The 23,356-nt window shown below is 36.8% G+C and overlaps 1 protein-coding gene across 1 annotated transcript; it reads right to left on the bottom strand.

The window, feature by feature from the left end:
* Positions 1–1,918: 1,918 nt before the first annotated feature.
* Positions 1,919–23,036, bottom strand: CCDC172 (coiled-coil domain containing 172). Its single transcript, XM_009881575.1, has 8 exons — positions 22,958–23,036; positions 22,638–22,723; positions 18,163–18,279; positions 16,808–16,973; positions 14,764–14,865; positions 13,701–13,803; positions 2,809–2,896; positions 1,919–1,951 (listed from the first exon to the last, which is right to left on the bottom strand). Exons 1-8 carry the CDS (start codon positions 23,034–23,036, stop codon positions 1,919–1,921), a joined length of 774 nt encoding a protein of 257 aa, XP_009879877.1.
* Between the last annotated feature and the right edge of the window lie 320 nt (positions 23,037–23,356).

The raw sequence follows: 23,356 nt of genomic DNA, 5'->3' as shown, positions 1-23,356 counted from the left end.
TGAAGTTGCAACTAGTTTCCTGGAATCTGAAGTATCTCTGTAAAGGGCTTACCATAGCTCTTTTCACCAGATTTTTTTTTCAGATGACTTAGGGAAATTAATCTATATTATTTATTGATAGTTCATGGTTGCTATTGCCCATTCCACTTTTCTGAAATGTGTATGTAGAACACTGGTATACGCCAATGAGCTCTGTTTCATGTCATATTTGAGTATTTAATCTATATGGACCAGACCACTATATGAATATGAGACCATTGCAGAAGAGATACAAGAATTCTTGTAAATAAAAGCAACTGTAAGTGGATAAACCTGAAGTTTACAAATAAGTTTTCCCTGGTTGATTAACCAATAGACTTAGCATAAGCAAGCCCGCTTAAATGAATAAAATGATCAGGATAAACTCAGCGATTCTCGCAAATCCCAAATTTATGTCTGTTTTCAGCATTTAAACTCAGAAATAGCACTGCTTCAGCTGTCTATAGACACTCTGATACGCAACTGTATCATTTTGCAATATGCCCTGGATTTGATCAAAGCCCAAAGCAGTAGTTGCCTAACTTTAAGAGAGTCAGATGGTCCCATAGAAGTCAGGGGGACTAAGTTGCTTAAAGTTAAGCACATCCTAAGAGGATCCCTCTTACGGAAAAGAAAAAAAAAAACCCTTATAAGGATGTCAGCTCAACAGCACTGGTTATTAAGAATGATAATTCCAACCTCTTGGAATTATCATAGTTAGCCCAGTGGATCAGAATACTCTTTGATACCAGTGCTGCAGATCAAACCTTGCCAAACTTCAAAATGCAGCTGTGTCCCAAGAGGAAAAAACTTTCTCCATCACAGGCAAAAACCCCTTCCAAAAGGGGTTTATTCCTTCCTCCTTAATAAAACATCTTCTGCAGTTTTATGTGACAGACACCCTCTGCAGCTTGGAGAGCTCTGGGTGTAGAAAAACTGGTGAAGAACAATTATCCATCCTGCCTCCCAGGTGGGAAGCAGATTGAAAATTACCTGCACACACAGTTGGATGTGCTGAGACGATGACCGCAAAGTGCACTGTAGCTGAGCAGAGTGAATGTTTTTACATGGTCCTATTGTAAGCACCTGAATCATACAGTCAGTTCCTACTGTGGGGTTGGGAACTACTGTAGCATTTATATGTCCTACATGCTTGAATGAAAGGGGTTTCTTACTCAATGGAGATTCTTCACCAATTCTCTAGAAATATGAACTTTTCTGTTAGAACACATTTTATCTTTGCCGTCAAGTGCTGAAGCTGGCACTCAGTATTTTGTGGATTGTGGGAGAGAAAAAAAAGATTTCTGATGTAATCAGAAGACAAGTGCTAAGTAATGGACTGGCTTGCCATCAATGGAGACATCTACTGATCAGTAGATTTGGAAACTATTCTGGACCACTATGCAATATTGCTGGAATTGAGCTGCTTTAGAGATCTTGTTACAGAACTGCATTGTCAAGGTATAAACTAAATAGCCACAGCTTCTGTTAAGTATTTCTTGATGGTAATAGCAGTCACGCTCTCAAATAAGACCACATCACTATTGTAAAAATAGGAGTGTTCATTCTAAAAAAACAGTACATAGAGAATAGAGCTGGTAATACAGGAACTCAGCTGTATGTGTACTGGATTATGTACTGTCCATTCATGGGTAACAAAGAGGAAACTAAAGATGGATAGCTGCTGAACTTCAGGATAAGAGACAAAAGCCCCATCACTTTTAAATGAATAAAATTTTATTTTGATGAAAAGTAAAGGCAGATGCAAACGCTGGTTTAATCAAAGAAACAAACAAACAAAAAATAGATGCAAACCTGATAGACCCCGGTAGAGTAAAACAGTTTTAAAATACTCAAAGACTAGCTTCTATGACGCTCCATATCATATACCATGTATTATTCACTTGTCTGAAGATTTTTTTTGTGATAGATTCTGGAAAAGAGAAAGAACTGAATTATAGAAAATTAAATCTAAACAGTTCACTGTGTTCTTTACAGAGATGTTTTTAAAAAATAACATGTGGTTTTTTGTTTCTGAAGCATGATAAAATTAAGGGATAAAGTACAAGTAAGTTACATTCCTCCAACAGAAACTTGAAACTGATCATAAAAGTGAGTAATGCAAATTTCCTGTGACTGTTATTCTGCTGTTGATGCTAGTGGCAGCTGCATCTTCATACAGCTCAATCAGGGGCTCTGAAATGAACCTTCCTTTCCAAAATGAAACTCTTCCTTTCCAAAAATGGGACTTAAAAATAGTTTTTCTCTTTGTATTGTTACCGAGACTGACAATCAAGAAATTTGGAATTAGGATTGACATTTAGAGAAAAAACACATTTTAATAACTTTTTGTAAAGAATTTGTGAGTGGACAAAACAAAATATTGCATAAAAGGACGCTATTATAGTCCTAGTTCTCCATATTCCAATTTTCCATTTAATTGACAGCTGGAGGTAAAGATTAATTTAGCTCCTAAATGCATAATCTTTTGCATCTTTCAAGAAACTAATGATTAGGACTAGTCCCCAAATAGGTCTTTCTTCTGTTAAAAACGTATTTTTAAACTCTTTTCTGTGCTTCCCTTTTCTCTGAGAAATTATATTCCTGGACATTTGGAAATAACAGGCTAAAACAAATGAGAATTGCAGGAGTGCACCTGCAATGCAGGGATGTTTGGCTGTGTACACAGTATAAAAAAATGCTTATCTAAAACTACTGCCAATCATCTTAAATTACACCTTTAAAGCTAAAATTATGAAGCACTTAAAATACATAATGAAAATGGCATACCATTTGCAGAATTTCAATTTCTGTTCGAAGAGTCTCACAGATACTTTCCCAATCATCATCTTTGCAATTTTCCAATTCTTTCTTAAGTCTGTGTCCAAAAACAAATAAATTTTCAGATCAGAGAACTGTTGCTTCAGTAACTATTTTTTTCAGCTTTGCTCTTAATTGTCAAATTGATTTATGTGAGAAACCCTTTATTGATCTATTTGCATGATCAGTATTTAAGTTTGCTCGTTTTGTAATTGTCAGTCTAATATGCTGCTCTCCTGCAATACCGTTGGATTTCATTCAGTACTGGCAGTTGTGATGGCAACGTGAGGAACTTCAGAAAATGATAGTTTGGGTTTTTATAAAGTGTATCTTGACTAAGTACTGTGTTAGATTTCTGGACTATGTTGTTTTCATAAGCCACGAAAGATTTATGGCCTCATTAGTCATCATTTTCCTTATTTAAACATGTGAATTTGAATGTTGATACTTAGGAACTACCATATGTTACTGTTCTTACTTTCCCTGGGTCACTACTTGTAGCTGCTGGTGGGGACGGAACATGGGAGTGGGTGGGTGCTCTGCCTGACCCTGTGCAGGCATCCCTGTGCAATCATTGCTCCCTGCCCCTCCACAGACGCCTTTGCTGTTGCTGCTGTTCTGTCCCCACTGCTCCTATTAGTCTTCAGCACTTACTGTTTCCTAACACTCTCAGCCAGGAATTCTCCAACTTCTCTATAATAAGGACTAATTTTAATACAGCCATTTTTGCATTCAACAAACAATTGACCTTTTCCCCATTTTTTCAAGATTATGTAATAGCTCCAATGGCACTAGTAGCAATTATCCGTAAAAATATAATTTTAAATTATTTTTAATGTAAAATATTAGTAGCTTAACATTAAAATCTGTTAGGAAATCAGATAGCATGGAGCAAGCACCGTACGGGGAGCTACCTCTGCATCCACAGGGAGCGGTCAGCAAAAAAAATTGCAGTGTGCAGTCTGGTTTTCCTAAATGGGTGGAAATATTCATAGCAGCAATGCTTGCAGCGATAGAACCTTCTTTTGTCTCTGAGGCATAAAGCAGTTTTTACAAACAGCTCTTGGCTAATTTTTGCTATAAATATGGAAACAATTGACAAAACAAACGGGATTCTCAATTGTTGCAGCTCCTGAATCACTTCAGCTTCTCTCCAAAGTTTTTTTTATAGAATGAAAAGAGGCAAAAGACTTGACTTACCTAATACTGCCTACAAACCAGGCTCACAAGTCCAGAGTTTCGAGAACCAGAAAAATGCAGTTTAATTGGGAAAAAAAACCTCTATATAAAAAGACTTTCCAAGGGAAATATCAGTGTTTGGGAAATGTGTGAGACATCAGTCCTGCTAAAAAAAGACACCTAAGCTTTGCACATCAATGACTGTAGTAGTTAAAATTAATATTCGGTAGGCCAAGAGAAATCTATGCCGGAGCTTTTAGTAGTCTGATGAATACAAGGTGATGAGATTATATTGAGTCTTTCCATGGCTGTCATAAGAAAAGCGTAACGAGAAAACTGAAGTTGATTACCCTTAATACAGTTTCAGCAAACAATGTGAATATTCTGGGACATATAGACAGACTGAAATAAAGGAGGAAAAGTATATATTCCACTTCTCATTAAATAGCTAAACTGATGCATCAAAGCAGGACCCTGTTTATTCTGAAGTTGAAAGAGGAGGTAGCAACCATTTCTTCTTTCATATACTAAGTAGAGAACAAATTATTTAATCCTATTATATAGACAATGCACCACTTTAGCTGTCCTCCTGCAGATAGAGTTTGTTTTCTGTACAAGAAAATGGCTTTATCAAAAGTAAAAGCATAGCTTCATATGAGTGGAATAGCTTAGTCACCGTGTGGCATCAGAATAGTAGCATAAGACTGGACTGTAACTTAATTTTGCTGTTCCTGTGGAAAATTTAAATATCGTACCATCAACATGGAAACAGTGTGAGCTCTGTTTGTTTATATTACAAAGGAGTAAATGCCTCTACTTTCAGAAATATTTCTCCTGCATTTATAATACATACAAGTGTTCAAACAAAAGGAAATTTTGAACTACACTTTAAGAAATTAAATAATCACTGTTCTGTAGTATGTTGCTAGTTTACAGACCATTTTCATTGAGAGGAGTTCATTTCAAGGTCTAAGATCAGCTCCTGATCTTGATTAAATCAGCTTAACTTCATTGCCTTCCCTCCTCATTTTTTTGTGTGTTCTCTGTTAGCGTGATATTAGAACCCTAATTTATTTAAGACAAACAAAAGCCCTACTTTGCCTAATTTACTTGAGAAAAAGACATAGCCCGTTAATCTTGGAGCGAATGCTCTCTCATTGTCTTCCGCATTGTAAAAGCGATGCACAGTTTTTTGCTACTTGTCAGCTGAGAATGATACCAGTCCATGTTAGGTGTACACTAAGAACAACCAGAAGATAAGCAGTAAGAGTTCCCTATCTGTGTCCTGGGATTGTGAATTAATTACTATGGACGATGTGCTTTGAAACTGTAATATTTTGCATATGGATTTTAACATTTTATTTAGAATATTTTGTGAAACTTTTAAATGTGGTGACAGCACAACTCCTTACATAGCATGGGGTAGCAGTGATGAAAGACATTAATGCAAATGTGGTGTTTAATTTTTACATTAATCAATTGATTCTGCTTTCAGGTTTTCCTTCTTTCTTATTTAGAAGCTAGATAATTACAGTATGTGCCAGGAATATTACACTCACAAAACAAGGGCTGTCTGTTAGGTTACAGTCTCCACAATTAATGCATCGGAGACGCCTGAGTTACTGAATAAATGATGAAGTTTTACCAGAAGGAATGTGAGACAATGGAACTATTCAGAAAAATGCTTAACCTGGAAGCAGATTTAGCTTTTTTATTTTACATTTAAGATAAGCAGGATGTTCATATTCATCTTTCCACTATCAGATAGAGTGTGCAAACCAATTATTCATGAAACTATACTGTCTAGATGGAGGACAAGTTTTCTGTCACCTTCGGAAATGGAAAGAGATGTATCTTTTGCCAGACCAAGGATTAATATAACATTTATAGCCTCCTTATGACTATGATAAAAAGCAAATCTCTTAAAAAATAGTAGTAATCTGAAAAAATCACATTCGCATTTGGCCCTCCATGTCATTTATTTTTGTTTTATTTTTAGCATTTTGGTCTCTTTGATGATAATGAAATACATCTTTCAAGAAAAGTCATTGTGCTGGATTAAGATTGTGTTGGTAAATTACAGCATCACAAGTAATGGGCTCTAATGAACAGCTGGAGTTGCAATGACATATTTGAGAAAGGAGGTTTGACTATTCCTTTGAGAAATATTCAAGATAAAAAGCAGTAGCAAAACCTAGCCTTAAATCTAGTAGGTGGGACAACAGCATCAGCATATTTTTGGATGCCAGCTTGCCCTAGACTGAGGTCTGCTATCAGTGGTCCATTTTCCATTACTCTTGAATGCCAGAAGTGACAAAGAGATGAAGGAGGAGGAGATCACTGAAGATGATCGATTTTGCAGCTTGGAAATGAGCACCACTACTAAATGTCATTGGCGTTTGTGGTTGATACGCACTCTTCTTGAATTTCAGCTGTATATGTAGAAGGCAAATAGAAAAAATAATTGTGAAATCAATACATGCTGGTATTATGAATTGAACTATGGTGAAAAAAAATGTTACTGTCAAACAGGTTTCTCTGGAAATCATCCACAGATTCATGTTACTGGATCAAGACATCAGTAGCCCAAACTTGCATTCCAGGAATAATTGTATGTAAAGAGGTCTCAAAGAAGAAACAATTTGTGTAGAAGGCAGGGTGAATATGTGTTTTTAGAGCCTTATTTTTTTTCAAGTGGGGATGGAATACCCTACCTGGTTATTGTTGGAACAGCAGAAGGAGCAGACTGCCTCTTGGTTATGTTTTGCTGAGACAAGTAAAATATTTTTTCCTTATTTCCCTTCTTGTCTTTGCCTTGTTTATGACCACCATTTTATTTTTTATCCATATATACAAGGAAGAACATTACAGCGTATTAAAAAATGGAATTGCTTGACACTGATACACAGGGCATAGAATTTATGGTACGAAATGAATTTTCCTAAGAAATTATATATAAACTTGAGATTATGTATGTTGATTTTCCTGAATTTTATCATAAAGGTCAGGAGAAACATTAAACAAGGTTTTAAGACTTTACTGAGATTGGAGAAAACTAAAGAAGACTTTGGTTTGTTGTCTGAAGCCCAAGTAGAGCTAACGTGTTGGGGTCATCCAGTCTTAGTTCAGTACTGGGACTAAATTAATATGTACATTTCTATAGTGAGAGCAAGATTTTGCTGGGTATCTACAGTTTGCTGACACTACGAAACAGTAAATGCTATTGATACAGCTGAAGAAGTCAATAAATTTCAGATTATTATCAATTGATTGAGTAAAGGAGAAAATGAGTCCTAAATGGACTCAAAACATAAACTTAAGCACTTGAGTTGAACAAATAATTTATAGAAATATGTGCTTGACAGAGTAGAAATAGAATAAAAATTAAGAAAGTGATCTAGTAGTAATAATAAATGATAACAAGAAGATGAAACATAAAAGCGAACATGGTACTAGGCTACATAACAATGGGAATTAAATGGGAATTAAATGAAATAGAAGTACCTCAGTTAAAATAAGAACATTTCAGCTTTTACTGTTCTGGATCAAATGCTGATCGTAAAATACATAATTACAATTGAATAAGGCTTGCGTTTTGTGAATGCTATCAGGCAACTATTTATAAAAGTAGTTATAGGTCTTGAAAAGTGTGGTTTGTTTTTTGTATTTTTTTTAATTTATATTCCCCAAATACAGAAAATATCACAAGAACTCTTTAAGTCTTATATTATTATAGATGAATAAGCATGGAAAGATTAAGGCACACGGAATTAAACTACACATTTAGGATGAGATTTGCTTTAGTGCAGACAGCAAACCAATGTTAGATGGACTACTTTCAATAGGAACTGTAAGAACAAGTTACATAGGAAAGAAAAAATCTACAAGCATCAGAGACATCAAAACTGAAATGTGTTTCTAGGGGTCAATAAGATCCCTATTGAAAGGCAGGGAAAATAAATATGGGTCAATGATCCTTCTAGTTCAAATATCTTGATTTTTCTATTATTCAGGGAAAATTAGACCTCAGTCTGGATGTATTAATATGGCTACTTTATTGCTGAAATTAGTATCTCTACGCTGTACTGCTTTGCTTCGTGTGAACTATATAATTTTCTCAGAGATAGAAAGAATTTAGAAATATCCTTGTTTCCCTCTGCATCATGGGCTTTCCATTCTCTGCTCATCTTCCAGGTTGAAAGCACCTTTCTTGAAAAGCAGGTGAGAGATTTGTACACAGTATTCTTACACCCTTGTGGTTTTTATTGGAAGTACCTCTTGCTTTTATCTTTTCCACAGCTATATTTAATTCTGATGTTTATAGTTGTCTTTTGATTACATACTATGCTCAGGCCTCTCTTCTCCTTTGCTTCCAGGTACCTATTATTGAAGTCCTTAGCTGTACATAAACTTGCACTGTATATAATTACATTCCTCCTCTGTTTTAGTTACTTCAGTCTATAAGGCCTAGAGTGTTTCAATTACTTTATTGTCTTAAAGCACTTTCTATTCCAAAGTCATTATTTAAAACATCAAGTAAGACCAGCTGTGGCTGTAGTTACCTTCTTCCAGCCCTCAAACTTCTTTTTTCAGACCTATTGCTGTTAGTATTAGTCTTTTCCCTACTCACTTGAAATTTTTAATATGACTTCCTCAGGTTAACAAGTAGTTTCCAATGTGCGATAACATCAAATACTTTGCTAATGTCTAGGTGGGTGGCATTTGCAACTTCTTTAGCTAACCAAACAGTTGTCTTACCAAAGAAAGATATCATTAGTTGGATTTGATCTACTTTTTGTAAATCTGTACTGCAATTTATAATGGAAACCTATTTTAACATAATTCAAACTATAATAGTTCCATTGGGCACTGCTATTAAAAAGAAAAGCTTAAAAAATCAATGAGGAGATTGTCATTAAAAAACTCATTTTGAATGACATATATTACTCCAGAGATTGATATTTCCTGATTAGGAAATTTAACAAAAAATTGAATTTCTTTTTTAAACCAACAGAACCATGCATGGCCTCAGGCAGTTCGCTGCTAGCATGAAACATTTGTTCAGCTCTAATGAACATATTTCCTGTATGGTTTGTATGAAAGAAAGCATCATTTTTTTTCCTTCCTAATTTTGGTAATGGGGTTTCTTTTTCTGTATTATGAAGTATAAGAAGCAATACTATATTTTTAGGAATTAGACAAGTATATAAAGCCTTGAACTATTTACAAAGTAGGCTGACTTCATGCATTTCCCTTCTGCTACTGATTTGCTGAGGTAGAACAGAAATTCAGGTTTCAGAGAAACATTTCATCCTTAGTCTACCTTTAGAATAGTGGGAAAAATATCAATTTTAGGTAGAAACTCTGTGTTCTAGTCTAAATAAACTTTAATTCAAATTATTTCTAGGTTGCTTTACCTAAGGCAACATATGAATTTAAAATTAAAATGTGAAAGAAGATAAATAATTAATATAGTAAGTAATTACAATGAATATTAAAGTGAAATGACATAGCTAGGCATTTACTGATATCAGTTTGTCTCTGCTTGACTCCTGTATTGTTCCACTTAAGTGATGCTACTTGCTACCTGCCAGGGAAATGTGACTCAAGAGAGCTGATGCCAAAGTTCTTTCCTGCTGTTTTGTGTTTGGGGTTGGCATTGGCAGAAGACGTTATTAAAATAAGGCTTTTGATTTTAATTGCAGATCTTTTCGGGGGAAAAAAAAAAAAAAGCCCTCTTTTCTTGACTATTTTTCTGAATTATGCACCTGGATCATGAAACTTATGATTTCCAGGGTGCCTACTTTGAGGAAGAGGCTACAGTGTCTTATCCATAACTGTGCTTAACATTCAAATTTTGGTTAGCTTTTTTCCTGTATCTGATGTGTATTAGAACAAGCCCATAACTGCAGCAACAATGGCTGTTGGAATTACCGGTGTGTGCTTCTCATGACCTTTTGTAATTCATTGATGGATTTGGGAGAAATTTTATGAAACTGCAGACATGGTATAGGGCATTTTTCTCAGATCAAAGATGAATTGCTGTAATTTGAATTAGCTGGCTGCACTCTTCATCTGAAATGCAATTTACTTTAAGATATATACTTAATTGTAATGAAGATTCTTGCCTTGCCAGCTACTTTTGATATTGATTTTTAAACTGGGACTAGGTATGTGATACAATAACAGACTTACAGGGTGATCTGGGAGCTACATATATCAGGTTATTGATGCTGACTGTCTCTCACATTTGTTCTAAGGAAGCATTAAAAACATTGGTATTTTTACCATTTAAAGAGTGGTGTGGTTTCCTGCTCTGTAAAAAAAGAATAAATTTTGTGCTTATTTCATAGAAAAAAAATGTATTTTTGATCCACGTTTTGTGTCAAAATATTCTTCTCTACATATATACTAAATATAATTTTCAATAAAAACTAAAACTCTATTCTTGCAATAGATAATATATGGGAAACAAAGCTTATCTTGTTAGGCTAAAAAGGGTTGTTTCTCCAACACCGTAGGTTCAATCATATTGATTTTAACATGACCAAAACTGACTCTTGTTAAGATATACGCTAGTATATGTAAGATTGCACGAATTGGCACTTTCAGTGCATAAGGTCCTTTGCAAGTACCAATGGTGTATCCAGACCATTGGGAGACCCTCTCAGCAGGAGGGTTCACCCCAGGTGTCTGGTACTTTAGTTTTTCTCACTGACACTGCATGAGTGCTTCTTTATTCTCAGATTCCTTTCAGAGGGCACCCACAGGAGTGGCCAGGATAGTTCACTCAGGGATCTGCTCCAGAGAAACTATTGGCATGGACTGCATCAGGGTGCGCTCTGCTGCAGCAGCCGTAGTCCCTCAGATACTTCTGTGGCACATCACAGGGCATGCAACACACAAGCTAGGTATTGTCATTTTGAACCAGCACTCTGCTGTGCTGGACATACCTCCTTTAAGTATTTAATGCATTTTGAATGGAAAATATGTGTATAGACATGACATTATATCTTAATGTCACAGAGACACTACAAAGGGACCAGAGCAGATATGACCTCATCAAATGGTAGGCAGTGTGGAGCTGACTGGTCTGTTGCAAATAATGCTGCCTCCAAGCAGTGTAGGCACAAGCCAGTGCATATGTATCGATCTATGGGCTGTTTTCTCCCCCTTGTGCAGTCCATGATGATAATGGGTTCATTGGATAATTCAGACTGGAAGAGATGTCAGGAGGTCATCTAGCCCAATGTCCTTCTCAAAGCAGGGTCAGCTACAAGGTCAGACCAGGTTACGCAGGGCTTTATTCAGTCAAGTCTGAAAACCTTCGAGGATGAAAACTATGTAATCTCTCTGGGCAACTTTTTCCTTTGCTATGCTATCCTTATGATTAAGGTGGGTTTTTTTCCTTAAATTCATTCTAAACCACTCTTATTTCAACTTCTCCTTTTTGCCTTTTGTCCTCCCGCTGTGCAGCATTGTGCAGATCCTGGCTTCATTTTCTTGATCACAGCCTTGTAGGTACTGGAGGGTGATCAGGTACTTCCAGGGTATACCTGCACTATTTATAGCATATAATACTTTAAATTCCTTTTCATTCCTTAATTCAGTAGTCCAAATCAAGAAGTGATGAGTAGGTTTTGTTAAAAAAGATAATAAAATTGATTGAGCTGTATGAGTCTGATAAGGTTTGGGATAATTCTAAAGAGCACAGTGCTGTGACATACAGAAGTAGACAAATGAGGATTGCCTGCTTGGCTCTACTGAAAAGCAGAATCTATTAGTGGTGACATAGAAATACAGTAACATAGCTATGTTGCTTCTGGCATTTGAGTTGACTTGTTCAGTGCTATCTCTCTCCATAAAGCATTGAGCTTTTCTGAGTATATGTGAGGTAAAAAGCAAGTGAAAGATAAAAGCATGATTTAGGCAAATCTGTCCTAAATTTTGTCCAGTATCTGAAATGAAAAAATATTTCAATGTAAAGAAAATTTCTTCAATATATTATTACACCTCAAGGAGTGCTCGCTTTTTGTGATAGCAGTAGGAGCACTTTATATTTTGCGCTACATGCAATTATCAAATAACAAGCTTATCTTGACCACTAAATGACGCATTTTATAAAACAAAAAAATCTCATCATCCTTCTTGCTTTGGTTGTAAATGACATTTGCTGAATTTGTAGTTAATATAATTTAATACATTTTATCCACTGTTGTGTTTTCCACCCAGATAAAACCAAAGTATCGTTCCATGGAGCTGTGAGTTAATTTCACTACACAGAAAAACAATCATACATGGATTTGAATGATTTCCCGAGGATCTCACAGCAGTCAGTGGCAGAGCTGGGGATTTAAGGTAACATAATGTTTGCTACTTCTGTACCTTATACACAGGAAACCTGTTATAGAAAACTAATTACACCAATTTGAATATTAAGTGCCATCATGGCAGTAAACTACTCCAAGGGAAGTATGTTATTTAGAAGGAAGTTGACAACCCCATGTATCACAAAACCTAATATATCACGATGGAATGAATAATGTAAAAGAGTGAAATAACATGCTGTCTTACAGAATCGCTGCTGTTATTATTATTTACAGCGTCTTCTATGTATATGTTAAATGCAAAGATTTTGCTACTGTATGCAGAATTGTGAGCTAATTAATTTTTATGCTGAGGGAATTTTGGCCGTGCCTCAACACCATGTAAGAGGTTGAAGAGAGTTAGTAATAGGGCTGATACATCATTTTCTTTCAAAAACCAATATTCAGCAAAAAATAGGCCATTACCAAATTGTCTTTTAGAAAAATGCTTAGGGTTCACTGCAAAATTTTATTTTTCCATAGAAAGTTTTCAGAAAAAAATACTATATTGATTTATTTTTGTCAAAAACTCAGAAATATATAAGGAAAAAAAAAAGTCATGGTAACTAAAGTTATGTTTTCTTTAACAATTTCTGTTAGAGAATTTTTTGGACTGGATTTCTAGGAGGAGTTCCTTTGCATTGTCTATTAAATATTTTTAAATATCCACAGGCACTTTCATCTGAAACACCATAAAATAGGAAAAAGATGCTTAATTCTGTGATATGGGGTTTTCTGCATTGGTAGATTTTTTGTTGAAAAACATTTCTGTATTGTGAAAAAGTAAATATCAGACTTGAGGAAACTGTCAAGAAATGAGTCAGTCCCTCAGCCACTCAGTCCCTGAGAAGAAATAGTCACTATTAAGGGAGAGTGTGCAAGGTCTTCTGTCTTGGTTAAACCTTCCAAATGTTGTTCTAAACTAGCTGAACTAGAAGCCAAACTAGAACTGATGGTAGGCATCATAGGGAAGGCAAAATGTACAGCATTGGGTAGTTCATCAGTACTCTCTGTGCCACCAGCATTTTTACAAAAACTTAAGAACTGGCCTTCCCCCCAAGGAGCAGTCTTTTTCTCTTCCAAGTTTGACTGACTTTCTTGCGAACGCTTTCAGTTTTTAGTTCATTGGAGTATGCATGTAAGGGGGAAAGGCTGTAATAAACAACAGAAATTCATGTTCTGTAATAAAAATGAATGATTCTTCTGATTTCAAGGGAATACTGTACAGGAAAGGTAAAACAGTCATTACCACCAGGACTGGTCTGCAGTTACAGACCTAAAATTAAATCTAGGAACTTATTAGCATGACCCTCTTACCTCAGACATTCAGGATCAATCCGAGGCTTTTCAGTGACTTGGACTTTTTCTGCTTCTAAATTTTTTGTCATTATTTCAGCCTCCTTGATTACTTTCTCAAGGTCTAAACATAAAATAACAATTACCTTATAAATATATATTAATCATCCATATTCAAAGACTTGCAACATTTTCTAAATTTATCTTTTCTAATATTTCTTCATGAAACGGTTTGTAGGGTAAAGGCGTCTGAATAAAGAACCTGAACTATTTTATTATTGTAATTTGTATGCGTATTGCAATCTTCTAGAAAATTTTGTTCCTTTTCCCATACAAGTTATGACCAGCTCTCTTACTGTGACATGTTATTTACACATTTGTAAAAAAGTTACTAAACCACTTCTAGATTACATTTTTTGTCCAAATTTCAAAATCATCCCTATGGCGTGTGACCACCTTTGACACAGAACCTTTCTTGGTTCCTTCCGTCTCTTTTTAGTTGTTTCTTATGCAGTTTCCTGTGTATTCAGCATAGCTTTGTGTGTAGAATTGTTTCTTTATGCATAGACGAATTGTTTCTTTATTCATACACGAATACACAATTGTCAGTAAAGAGATGACAGTTGAATTTATAACTTGAAGGTTTACCCCTAGGCCAAATCTGTCTATCAGTTCAAGCCATGTTCCTTGTTAAACATTTGAACTTTCATGACATTCTTTAAGTATAGGTTAATGAATTTCAAACAATATTTATGTTGATTTTAAGTTCACTTTGAAACACTAAATTCTCCATTTAAGTATATGACTTACCAGCAAAAGTAAAAATTTCTTTTTCATATTTATAGGCTATGATTCAGCAAATCTGTAGGCCTCAGTATCACTGACATTTAAAATAAATCTTACTGAAATTCATAATATTTGTTATTATCACGTTTAAAATTATGTATTACATAATGTAAAAATATATTAAAATCTTGTTTCTATGACTTCTTTTTCCTGAGAAAAATGACTTGACAGAAAAGATTTTTCAGAAGCATTTGTCGAGACACAAATAATTATCATAACGAGTGATTATCAGGCATACCTTTGAGTTCGCTTTGGAGGGTAAATAAATACTGCTTTAATTCACTTTTCTGCAGCTGGAGTGCATTTAACTGAATATTTTTATGTTCCATTGACTCCATTTCTAAGGAAACAAATATTTTAAATTAAAATGCATTGTACTTTTAATCTTCATGATGGAGTCTTAAGTATTCCTAACAATTTCTACCAATCTTCAGCTAGTCAAAAAGAACCTTGAACATAAAAATAAAATCGGTCATATAAAATCCAGTTTCACAGGAAATTATATGTCATATAATGTGATCATAACTGTTAGAGAAAATGTTTTTTTAATGTTATTAAGATGTTTGACATATTTTGTTGACTGGGCATAAAACGAATTACATATGTTTTGCTTTAGAGTTATTTCAGCTATAAAGGTGGATGACTTCTTGAATAGGTGGTGAACAAACACCTCTCAGCAGGACTAAAAGAACTCATTTTGTTTAGTGTTATGGACATTTGAACCTGACCATTGACAGCATCTGGAATTAATTGTGATTCTTTCCCTGACAACTGGAGGTCCTCACATAATTTCCTTGTTATGAGTTACTTAAACTTTTCTTTTTAGTGTTGTCAGTGTGCTCAGGACTGTAGCAGACAGAAAGACAGGTAAGCTGTACTTCAAAAAAGGTTCAATTTAAAAGGATATAATTAAGACAGAAACTGAACCCAGGGAAGAATGTTAGTCACCTTTCATGTCCTACTATCTAACATTTGAGAGACCATTTCACTGATCAGATCTGTCTGAATATGTAAAAATTAATCAATAAAAGTAATAGGTGCTACCAAATACACTTTTTTCAGTTGTTGATCAGAATCAGAACCACAGGAAATACAGAAAGAAAGCACCACCAAGTACAATCTCAAAAGACAGTTATAGTTTACATCTTTACAATTTTACATCAGATATCAGGAATTCAAAGTGCTGGCGCTTGACAAATCATAGAATCATGAGACTGGGAAGGACTGTGAGGGAATATACTGCATTCCTCCTCCTGAAGGCAGGATCAGCTGTACCTCCGTTGTTTCTGACAGATGCTTGTCTAACCTGTTCTTAAAGACCTTTGGCAATGGAGACTCCTAATTCCTTCAGTAATGGAATCTCCTAAGGCAGAGTGTTTCAGTAGTTCACTGTTGTTCTTAGAAAGATTACTAAGCAGCCAGCCAGACTCTCCCTTATTGCAGTTTACATCTGATTTTATTCAGTTCACCATAGGTATGGAGAATATATGAATTTATTTTTTACAGAATCCTTTAATGATTTTAAGACTGATATCTTATCTTCTATCAGTCTTTTCCTCCATACGTTGAATACTCCCAATTCTTCAATTTTTTTCCTTCTCATGTTCTCCAGATCTCTGATCACTGGTCCCATGTGGATTCTCACCAGCTGGTCCACATTTTTTCTTGAAGTGAAACATCCAAAACTAGATGCACAGTACTCCAGCTAAGTGCTTAATTGCCCTAAATAGAGCGAAGGATTATTTTGCATGTCTTAGAGGTCAGAATTATGTTTATGTCTCAGTATGGAGTTGGCATTCTGATGTCATTGACTCATGTTCAGCTTGTGATCCATGCTGACTCCTATTTCCTTGCTGAAGGAATGTTTTTCGGTCTGACTCTCTGTTCTAAGAAATCTCACATTCTGTAGCTTAACTCAAAGATGAAGTTATACTGTGGCAGTGAAAGACCAGTCCTACAAGACATCTGTGCATATAATTATTTTGAAGCTAAGGAAATTTACCTAGCTCAACCATAGGTGATTATAATCCACTTCTGCAGGTCTGCTTCTTCTCCTTATAGTGCTCATAGTTAAAAAGGACTGAAAAGGACAGGGAACAGAAGAGGCTTTAATTATGCTTGTGTACTGTGGTTTGTCAGACTGCTCCCTTTCAGTTTAGTGTTAAGAGGAAGTTCCAGACAGCAAGGGAATAGAATTGGAATTATTGTTTTGCACAGCTGTATGTTACTGATCTGTATTCATTCTCTCATAATCCAAGATAAAATAATTTAATATGACTTACCATTTTTCAACAGAGCTGCCTCATTCTGTAAATCATTTATTTCAGTCTTAACTTTTTTTTTAATCAGAAGATCTCTATTACTTGTTAGTCCATACTCATTAGTAAACTCTGTAACTTCTCTAGTAAAATTATCTTCCTCTTCAGTCATTTTTCTCTTTGCATCTGTCTGAAAAAAAGAAAGAGAAAGTTGACTGTTTAGGTCAAAAAAAACCAGATTTTGTTAAGCTAGGCAGACTGAAACACAGTGTTATTGTTTATCCTTAAACTTGTAGTATAAATGTAGTATATTTACATTTCCTGACTTATAAGAACATGAAAATGATCTACAGCTCTATCTCTTTAATATCTTTACCAATGATTTGGACAAGGGGATCAGGTGCACCCTCAGTAAGTTTTCAGATGACACCAAATTGGGTGGGAGTGTTGATCTGCTTGAGGGTAGGAAGGCTCTACAGAGGGATCTGGGAAGGCTGGATCAGTGGGCCAAGGCCAATTGTATGAGATTCAACAAGGCCAAGAGGTGGCCAGGTGTGTCTAGCATCAAAGAAATTGTGTAGTATGTCAGGATTCCTAAAATGTGGTGTTGTCTTCCCTGAGTTTTTATTTGCATAGAATGGAATCATAGAATGGTTTGGATTGGAAGGGACCTTTAAAGGTGATCTAGTCCAAGCTCCCTGTAATAAGCAGGGACATCTTCAACTAGATCAGGTTGCTTGGAGCCCCGTCCAACCTGACATAGAATGTTTCCAGGGACTGGGCATCTACCATGTCTCTGGGCAACCTGGGCCAGGGTCTCACCACCCTCATCATAAAAAAATTCTTCCTTATATCTAGTCTGAATCTACCCTTCTTCAGTTTAAAGCCATTACCTCTTGTCCTATTGCAAGAGGCTCTGCTAAAAGGTTTGTCCCCACCTTCCTTATAAGCCCCCTTTAATTACAGAAAGGCTGCAATAAGGTCTCCCTGGAGCCTTCTCCAGAATTTTGGTCCTTCTCAATATGTTTTATTGTGGATGAGGCAGTCCAATTTAAGGTGGGACTTTCTTAGTTTTCTTTTGCAAAGAAAATAATAATTCAGAATTGAAGTTCAGTCATACAATAGCAGACATTAGAAAATGAAGTCAAGAATGTTAAATCAGCTTTGTAGATAAACTGCTGCATATGTTACCTTAGATCATGTTTTAAATTAACAGTGAGAATTTATCTACATTTACATTGTTAAGTATGCTAGAGTAAAAAAAAAAAAATTGATTTTCCAGATTTAAAACATTACTTCCTCCATATTTTCAAATTTTAAAGCTGACTACTTGCATAAAGTAGAAAAAAGCTGTCTGAATACTGCAGTTGGAAACATACAAAGATTTTAAGAAGACAGCTTTTTTGATTAATAAGTTCAGCTTTCTGTTTTTCTAAGCTGTCCTCATGTTTCTTCAGTACTTCTAAGCAGAACCGTTTTTCAGACAGATGCTGAACCTTCCAAGAGAAAAAAAAAAGGTTATAAAGTAAGTTTTTTTTTTTATTATTATTTCATATACTTTGGTATTGTACATAAGGATCTTGGTCCAGTAAAAACACAGCTGGCATAGCTGCTGAACTAGCAAAAGCATAACAGCTCTTTCTTTCCCCAATAATCTTCCAATATACCACTAAGCTTTTGAAAATTATCTTTTCTTTAAAAGACACATTTAGTTCTGGTCTATCTATCTAAAATGGCATTTTAAAGTCTCTTCAGTTTAGGAGAAATTTTTTCAGGTTAAAACCAGGAAAAATATTGATCACATGGGATCTTTTACCCAGCATATTATAGAGTCCTTCATCTAACTGTGTAAAGCTCATCACATACCAAATCAGACAATAATATTAGAGGGACAGGGTTCTACCATCATTGTTCTGACTGAATGGCTGTACACATCATTATCTCTGCAATGCTGCTATTGCATAGGCAAAGGAGGGAGGGATATGCTCATATTCTTCTGAGCAGAATGTCTGGAATTCTTAGCCAAGGAAGTGTAATGGAAACCGGCTCATTGGTTAAAGACAGTTTGACCATAACTCCCCCAAGCCCCAAACTTCTATTTGCATATATTCTTATTTTCAGTTTTATTAATTTTAAATAGTAGTTTATCCGGTAGAAGGGTATGCTCTGCAACCATTGCATTTTCAAAATTTGCTGAAGAGTTCTTCCCAATTTTCCAGCGCATCCGCTCTATCCCTGTCTAACCTAAGTTAAGATATATGGTGGGTTACACTATAACAGCAGATAAATAGGGAACAGCTAAGTGTTGAAGAGTCTTAAAGGATGAGAACCATTCATCTGATGAAGTGGAGAAAAGGAGGTCAAGAGAATGTCCCTTCCAACCCTAACAATTCTGTGAATTCTGTGAATTCTGTGAATTGCCCAGAGACTGTAAAGTCACAGGGTAAGTATCAGGAAGTAAATTGAATAGTCAGGCTGATACATGACTGTTTGTGTGTGCAGAAGCAGAAAAGACCAAATAATAGTGATATTGCAGAGGTAAAAATGAAAAGATTGCAAAATAAAATAATGTAGATGAGGAGGCCCACATGGATGAACAAGGAGCTCCTGGACATGACAAAAAGGAAAAGGGAGGCCTATAGGGAGTGGAAACAGGGGCGGGTAGCCTGGGAGGAATACAGAGGAATCGTTCGAGCAGCCAGGGATCGGGTTAGACAAGCTAAAGCCCAGATAGAACTAAATCTGGCCAGGGACATTAAGAAAAACAAAAAATCCTTCTTTAAGTATGTCAGCAGAAAAGAAAGACTAGGGAAGATGTGCGCCCTCTCCGGAAGGAAACTCAAGAGCTGGTTACTTGGGACAGAGCTGAGGCCCTCAATGACTTTTCTGCCTCAGTTTTCACTGGCACGGACTGCAGCCGCACTGCCCATGGCGCAGAATGTAAAGGCAAGGATTGGGAAAATGGAGAACCGCCCACTGTAGGTGAAGATCAAGCGCGAGACCACCAGAGGAACCTGAAGGTGCACAAGTCCATGGGACCTGATGAGATACATCTACGGGTCCTGAGGGAACTGGCAGATGAAGTCGCCAAGCCACTAGCCATCATATTTGAGAAGTTGTGGCGGTCTGGCGATGTTCCTGCCGACTGGAAAAGGGGAAACATAACCCCTGTTTTCAAAAAGGGAAAGAAGGAAGACCGGGGGAACTACAGGCCAGTCAGTCTCACCTCTGTGCCTGGCAATAACATGGAGCAGATCCTCCTGGAAACTCTGCTAAGGCACATAGAAAACAAGGAGGTGATTAGTGACAGCCAGCATGGCTTCACCAAGGGCAAGTCATGCCTGACAAATTTGGTGGCCTTTAAGGGTGGTAAGGCTCTGGAACAGGTTGCCCAGAGAGGTTGTTGAGGCCCCATCCCTGGAGGTGTTCAAGGCCAGTCTGGACATTGCATTGGGCAACCTGGTCTAGTGGGAGGTGTCCCTGCCCAGGGCAGGAGGGTTGGAACGAGATGATCTTCAAGGTCCTTTCCAACCTAAACCATTCTATGATTCTATGATTTTAGAGTGCATCTAACCAAAAAAGGAGGAGGATACTGGAATTAAATACCTAAAGACTAGAATATGAGAGTTGAAAAGGAAAGGACCAGATTTTTTTCTTATCCCTGATACGTCTGGCATGCTACATGTCCAGGAAGTACTTGCCTCAGAAATATTATTTTACATATGAATTCAAAGAGTCTTATACTGCTCTATTTATGTTACTGAACATAACTAACTGCAGTATAGTTTCCCCATCTGTAAGATGCCAACTTAATCTATGCATTTGCAACAGATTTTTTTTTTTTAAAAAATCAATGAGCCATGAAAAGCAAAATGCTATAATTTGGCCTCTAATTACATGCTACCTGATTTTACAGAATGGAGAAAAAAATAGCATTTCCTAGGAATCTTTGATTTACCACAAGCATTCTCTGTGAAATAGATGTCAAAACACTTTTGAACTCATTCTTATCTGCTTGGTCAGGCGTAAGCTGCTGTGCATGCATGTACTTGGATATGCATGCTTATGAAGAAGTGCAGTTATTTGGTGCAAGACAAATTGAACAGCATTAGCTGAACAGTATTATATAATATTATTTGTATTACATTAACTATTGTAGACATATGTACACTTAATTCCTGTACTGAAAAATAAATTACTTTAAATAATTTCAATAACTATACAATCTTTAAACCTAAATACAGTCTGATTGAAATGCATTTTCCCATTCCGCTTGTTTTCTGCATCATTTCCTATCTATAAATGAATCAGTGTCAGACTAAGCAAGCAAGTAAAATATATTTTTCTGGACATCAGTGAGAATATTATTAATCCTGCTGGGTAAAGCACATACGATTTAATTAGGAATCGTTCTTCAGCTCTTCCCATTAGTCATTTACAATAATGGCTCTACTCTTGGGACCTTCTATACCCACCACATAAACCTTGATTATAAATCACAATGCATCAATAACAAATTAGTAGTATAAACATAAAATTGTGATGTTCATAAATGAATTTATGAGCAAGACTACAAAGGACTTTACCTCACAAGCAACACACGGATATAATCTGTGTTGGTTAAATAAGCTACTCTTTTAAAGTCTCTTTTAAAGTGCTTGTGGGGTCTGAGATTGTAGCATGCATAAATGCAAGCATGTGAATAACAGCTTGCATAATTATAGTCTCAATTTGCAACCAGTAAATATTTGTAAATGAAGAATGTTGTTACTTATTATATATATTACATAGTCTTTTGCAAAAGGCAGAAGAGCCTGTTTTTGGAAGGATGAAAATCGTTCCCCAAACATTTATTTTCACAACTAGGTGAGGTAATCCCCCAAAGGTTCTTGAAGATGTTTTTTTAAGTGAGAGGATACAACAGTTCTGACTTCAAAGGAGGCTCCATATGCTTTCCTGTTGTGCATACACATTCTGCCAGTGCAGATACTTAAGAGCACAGGGGATGATATTTATTTTCAGGCACAAGCAAATGGATTTTTAAAGCATTTGTAACCACAGGTATTAATGGGGAAAAACTCTGCAAAACTGGAAGCTTAACCTAAAAATATGTCTGCAGTTTGGTTAAATGGAAAGCATAATAAAATCTTGAAAACATTAAACAGATTCAGAAACTTTCCTCTGTTTTTGGTGTCCCTAGAAAAATTCTTAGGCCTTGTGAGCCCTAGCTGGGAGGTAGGAGATCTTTAGTATGTGACTCAAGATCCTGTGAAGAAAACACAGGGAATGTTTCCATATATTTTCTGTGAAAGGCCTCTTGTGAATGGCAGTGGGGAATGAAGGAATGGTTTCCTGGCCTCTGAAGGAAAGTGCTCTGAAGGAAAGCTCCAGGACTGTTAAGACATGGCGGCTCATACTGCACCTGAAGAGCTGGTCTGCCCCCAGCTGAGCTCTGGTGGATGTGTCTTGTGGACGGACCCACCTGACACGGCGGTCACTCCCTGCCCAGCTCTTTTTGTGGAGCAGGAGAGATTTTCCTGTGCACGTGTGCTCTCTCCAGTGCTTCCAGATTTTTGGAAGGGTTATCTGGAAACGTTCCTACCCCTGAGGTGAGCGAGCCCCTGGACATACCCAGGGGCCAGCCTGGAGGCTGAGATTTGTGAGAGGGGAAGCTTTTGACAGACCTTTTTTCCCTACAGACATGCACAGCGCAAATTTTCTCAATGCTGTGTTATTCAGTAGGTGAAGCATATTCCTTGAAAGTGTTTCTGAATCTATTCCTGAAATAATAGGTCATATATTTGTAAATATAATGTATTCCATTATTATGTATACTATAAGCATGCCTGCTTACCTTAGTCTCTAATTTCATTTTTGCAGTGCTCAGCTCTTCTTTTATTTGGTTAATTTTTTCATAACTTCTGTTTATGTCGAACTTAGCTGCAACACAACAAAAACCTGTAAGACTGTGTGCTCAGTTTGTAAAAGATACATTATAAAAAGGTGCCATTGGCAAGAAGCAGCCAGCCCGGCTGCCTGCCGAGCTTTCACTGACAAAGCTCCCCTCAGCACAGCACAGTGGGGCCACCCTGCTTTTCCCCGGGGAAATGGAGACGCCATTAATTGTGGACAGCACTGCTGCCTGACCCACAAGATGGCGGCCACAGTGTGGACCTTGTTGGATGAGGCGCCTTTTCTCCCCCGCCTGCTTCTCTGTGAGCTGTATTTGCTGGAACAAAGCGTCCAGGTTCATCGCTGTCTTCTCGCTCTCTGGGTCTTGCTGTCTTTGTGGAGGGTTGGTTGATTAAAGCTGGTGTGCCCCGGAGGAAGGCGAGGCTGGGCCTGGCCACAGCCCTTCCCTCAGAGCTCTGCCAGGCCTTGGTTCTGCCCTCTGGCTCCCTCAGGTCGGGAAAGAAACCCCAGACCACAGAGATAAGCGACTGTGGTAGACGGGACACGGCTGAGGAGGAAGAGGTGACAGAGTGGGACGTGTGGGCTGCAGAAAGCGGGGGCGGCAAAAGTGAACCTTGGGCAGGGGCAAACATGGCTGACTGGCTGGGGGAGCCGACATGG

This window comes from Charadrius vociferus, unplaced genomic scaffold (genome assembly GCF_000708025.1).
Source record: "Charadrius vociferus isolate BGI_N301 unplaced genomic scaffold, ASM70802v2 scaffold282, whole genome shotgun sequence".
NCBI lineage: Eukaryota > Metazoa > Chordata > Aves > Charadriiformes > Charadriidae > Charadrius > Charadrius vociferus.
The sequence above is the reverse complement of the archived record's forward strand: the minus strand, read 5'-3'. Positions and strand labels throughout refer to the sequence as shown.